Here is a 4,386-nt window from a genome sequence, read left to right on the forward strand (position 1 = left end):
TCAGCACTTTGTTTACCCCTCTTCTCTAGCACCCATCACCCTCTGACCAGAATTACAGATACTTTGTACACATTATATTAATATTAATGACCAATAATAATGGAACACTTACTCTGTGCAAGGCATTGCACTGTCTCCCGTGGGTTATCTTATTTAATCTTCACAGCAACCCTAGGAAAAAGAGACTATCATGTTCCCCATTTCATGGATGGGTAAAACTAAGGTTCACTGAAATCTAGCAGTCAGACAACACAAAAGCAACAGAAGGGCTGACTGTGTGCCAGGTCAAGCACCATTGTGCACATGGAGCATCTCAACGAGCTCACCAACAACCTGTGGGGTAAACGCCACCGTAGTCCTTGTTCGCAGATGAGAAGGTGAAGCAGGTGGACTTGTGATAATCATCTAAAAGATGCAATAAGGCCGAGAGATGTAAATTCACGCAGCCTCAAGGTGGAGTTCGAGGGTACAGCCAGGTCATTCTACACCAAGCTTTTTAAAGGCAAAGGCCACCACGCCTCAATTTTTCTACCACAACCTGGAAGGTAGTGCTGTGTACTGTACCACCAGGTCCTCGAACTCATTTGAAGACAGATCTGAATCAGTTCAAGGGTGTCCTCCGACTCACTGTACACTCAGTCAGGTTTCCTCTAGGGACTGATCTTTGCCTCAGTTTCCCCTCTACACGCAAAGGGGAATTTTCACAGGTACCTCTGCTCCCTAACAAAGGCAGGTTGATGCAGACGCTATAGAACACAACAGGGATGACAATGATATTTCTTGTAAGTGTCACCACTCAGAGAATAGAAAAACAGCACAGACCTGATGAGCTCTTGGTTATGGCAACCGAGAGAACAGAGGAAAGAATGGGGATGGTGCCATTATTCGTGGCAGTGGGTTATCCACATGCCACTGATGAAAGATTCGGAAACACATTTTATATCTTTATTCCAGACATGTACCCTTATAACTAACTGCACTGTCTTTAGGACTAGGAGACTTTGTAGTCCCTCGGCACATACTTAACTAGGTTTTCTAAGGGACAAGTGATGTTTGGGAAGCAAGTCTACAATTTAAACATCACAGATGGCTCGATTCAGACTTAGTTAACTTTTATTGAATACTGACAAGGCTCTGGGCACTGTCCTAGGTACTTAGACACACAACTTTTAAACTATTCCCTCGAAAATGCTGTCAGAGGCATTTCTGCCCACAGGTGACAGGTAAGGATACTGAGAGAATGTTTCCTCCAAAGTGACCAGATTTCATGTACTACATAGGACTTGGTGATTTGCAAACAGACCATTGATCAGCTCGCTGCCAAATAGCTTTCCTGATCTAGGTGTAGCTAAACACTGATGTCCTCAGCAGAAAAGAATAGGATGCACAGACTCCCTGTCCTGCCTTCCCCAAGCAGCAAAGAAGGGCACAAGAAGGCCCGCACTCCAGTTTCAATTCTATCCTGGACTTGTGAAAGCAAGCCACTGTCACCCTCTGAGCCTCAGAGTCTTCATCTGTAAAATGAGAGCCTTGGATGAGACAGTGACAAGGGACCCTTCGACTCAAATAATCCCGGATTCTACTAGACCATGGCTATCAAGGCTGTAGCTCAGGTCTTACGGAAACCTCTTCATGATAGACAGCCAGGCCAAGTGAGAACTAGAGCATCTGGGGCCTGTTGCTGTGGGGATGTAGTTACCCTGAGCCTCAGCTTCACAAAGGGAATTCTGGGAATTCCTGACGAGACTGGTAGAATAGGCATACAAATGCAGCACTTAGAACCCAAGGCAGTCTGAGACCTGGCTCATGGACAAGACCACTGTTGCATGAAGGGGGCCAGGCTCCCAGTCCAAGAATCCTAGACCTCTGGCCCTAGTACTTCTGCCTTATCCTAGTATGGAGCTCAGAGAGTCAGGTCCCTGAAGGAGTTCAAAAGGCAATGAGTCGGAGCTTGCTGAACCAGGAGGTACTGTGAAGGCACACTCAGAAGACAACACTCTTCTTCCATTCTCTCTGTGTTGCTCCACCCTGGCTCCTGAGCTTCAGTGCCCAGTACCTACCCCTGCCAACCCGAGTCCCATCCTTAACCCTCTCCACTCCAGGCCAGCCTCTTTTCTGAGGGCCACGTTTTTAATAAACTTCTTTTAGAAAAAATAACCCCTCCCGACCTATCAGAAAAGTCCCTGGTTCCAAGGCCAAACATTTATCCCATGCATTAATCCAGGACAACCTTCATAAAGAAGGCCAGGCAAATGCCAGCCTCTTTTCCAGAGGCTCAGAATGTGTCACCTGGTAATAGTCTCCCAAAAAAGGAGGCAATTATCCCATTGCTACGTTCTGTGTATGTATGTATGTGCGAGTCTGGGTTTGGAAGAGGACAAATTTCCCTCCATGCCCAGGGCACATCAGCCATACCCACTACCCAAACCCGTAGCCATGACTTGGCTCAAGTTGGGCTTCTCCATGGTTCATACTACAGAGTTCTCCCCGTGATGGGCACCAATACCACCTGGAGCCAGCCGGGTATGAATGCCTGCAACAGGCACAACAGTGCGGCCCCATTTCCAGCCAATGACACTGCACATGCCTCAAATGCCAAGGTTTTACTAGGACGTGGACGCCTCACAAATGAAAACTCGGAAGCTATTTTTGCTTTTGGCAGAAGAGTTTGACAGTGGGAAAGATGAGGGAGCGGGTGGCACTAGGAAAGAGACATTTAAAACAGGTGAGCACTGAAATGACAAAGGTAAAAAATCCTCAAAAAGGGACACGTTTTCCTCTGTTCCAAAGTCAGCTTTCCTGTTAAGCTGCACCTATTTGTCTAGGAGGGAGAGGGCTGAAAGGAGGCAGAGTGACCAGCTTATCCTGGGGTTTGACAACCACTTTGAGCACAGGCTCGAGACAGTAAAAACCTCATGTCCCTCAGTGCAGAGTCCTTGGAAACTTCCTTTGCACCAGTTTAAATCTCACAACATGTCCCTTAGCCCAGAATGGGGCTTATCTGAGAGCAGGGGAAAGTGCTCACCATCCGGGGGGTTCTCCTGTGTCCACAAGATTTGGGTCACAGGCATAAGACTGACACGGCGAATCAAGCTGGAGATCCATGGGACACAGACCTAGGGCTCACACAGATCCTCTTCTCCGACAGTGCCACTCCTAGGCTGGCCAGGGCACTTTCCTGAACTCTTTTTCTCTAGCTTCCTCAACAGTAAGAGGGAACAAGCTACTAATCTTTCCTCCTCTGGGGGTCCCTTTTGTACCTACATTCTGTTGTATAAAGTAGACAAGGAAAAACAAACACAGCAGTTCCCTTCCTGTGCCAACGTGTCCACCCAAGGAAACGCACACATGCCTCACAGTGAATTCGTGCACTCCCGGGAGCCCTCGCTACAGACATGAAGCATGCAGTTTCCCTTGAAGTAATGATAAATAAGGCATCAATTTAACCATCACATACATTCATGCAAAATACAGAACCGCCTGCCTGGTCTTCCGGGCAGATTGCCTTGTGCTTAGGACCCGGAGAAAGTTCAGACGCTCTTGCTTAAGGAACACACGGAGCCTTTTTTGCCATAAGATTCCAGGTCTGAAAGCTCAGCCTGTTGCTGACATATCAGGGCTGCCCAGGATACAAGCAGAACATCCTGGACCCGATTAATGTCAACACGAAGCAAGCGTTGGAATTTAGTTGATGTCAGGTAACTTCGATGCCCGGCCCCTTCCGTCCCCAACTCCCAGTGTAAAAACACCTTGCAAAGTGAGTCTTTCGAACCTCTCACCCAGGGCCGTGACGGCCTCCGATGTCACTTAGAGACCTTTCCCAAAGCTCGAGGAGTGGGAGCGGAGTCAGGCAGGACCAGATGTTCGGATCCCCAGCCTCTAGTAGGCACACCGCCGGCCCGCCAGGCTGGAGAACTTTGCGAAGAGCCCCAAACCGCTCCCGGGTTCCACTCTCAGCCATTTCTCTCCTTCTTCCCTCACAAAGAGCGGGCCAGAGCAAGCCGTCGCCACCTGCCGCCGGATCCCGGGGCGCTGCCTCTGGCACCCCCGAGGGAAGGCAGGCCAATGGAAAGAGGGCAGAGGTTCACACCCCCACCCCTAAACCTCACAGCGCCTCGCAGCCCGGAGGTGGCTCCACAGCCGGAGGGAACCGACGCCCCCGGGCCGGCTGCCTGCTCCCCCACGGCAACCAGCCCCACCCCCAATCCTTCCGGCGCCCCGGCGCCCACCCACACGGGCGCGGGAGTGGGAGGGTGCCGCGTGGGAAGCTGGAGCAACAGGCGTGGGAGCAGCGCTCCTCACACTTCCTGGCTCCAGAAGGCTCGGTCGCGTCCCTCTTACCTTCCGCGAAGCGAGCTCCGGGCCCCCCGCGCGCGCGAGGAATCC

General features: G+C 50.6%; 1 protein-coding gene across 1 annotated transcript in view; it reads left to right on the forward strand.

The window, feature by feature from the left end:
- Positions 1-303: 303 nt before the first annotated feature.
- The window catches only part of LINC01750 (long intergenic non-protein coding RNA 1750), a 46,850-nt gene continuing 42,767 nt past the window's right edge, over positions 304-4,386 (forward strand). The window contains exons 1-2 of the mRNA XM_027772290.1: positions 304-340; positions 1,217-1,223. Coding sequence (XP_027628091.1) covers positions 304-340; positions 1,217-1,223 — 44 coding nt within the window. The remainder of the gene's footprint in view (positions 341-1,216; positions 1,224-4,386) is intronic.

Source organism: Tupaia chinensis, unplaced genomic scaffold, assembly GCF_000334495.1.
Source record: "Tupaia chinensis unplaced genomic scaffold, TupChi_1.0 Scaffold000270_2, whole genome shotgun sequence".
Taxonomy (NCBI): Eukaryota; Metazoa; Chordata; class Mammalia; order Scandentia; family Tupaiidae; genus Tupaia; species Tupaia belangeri.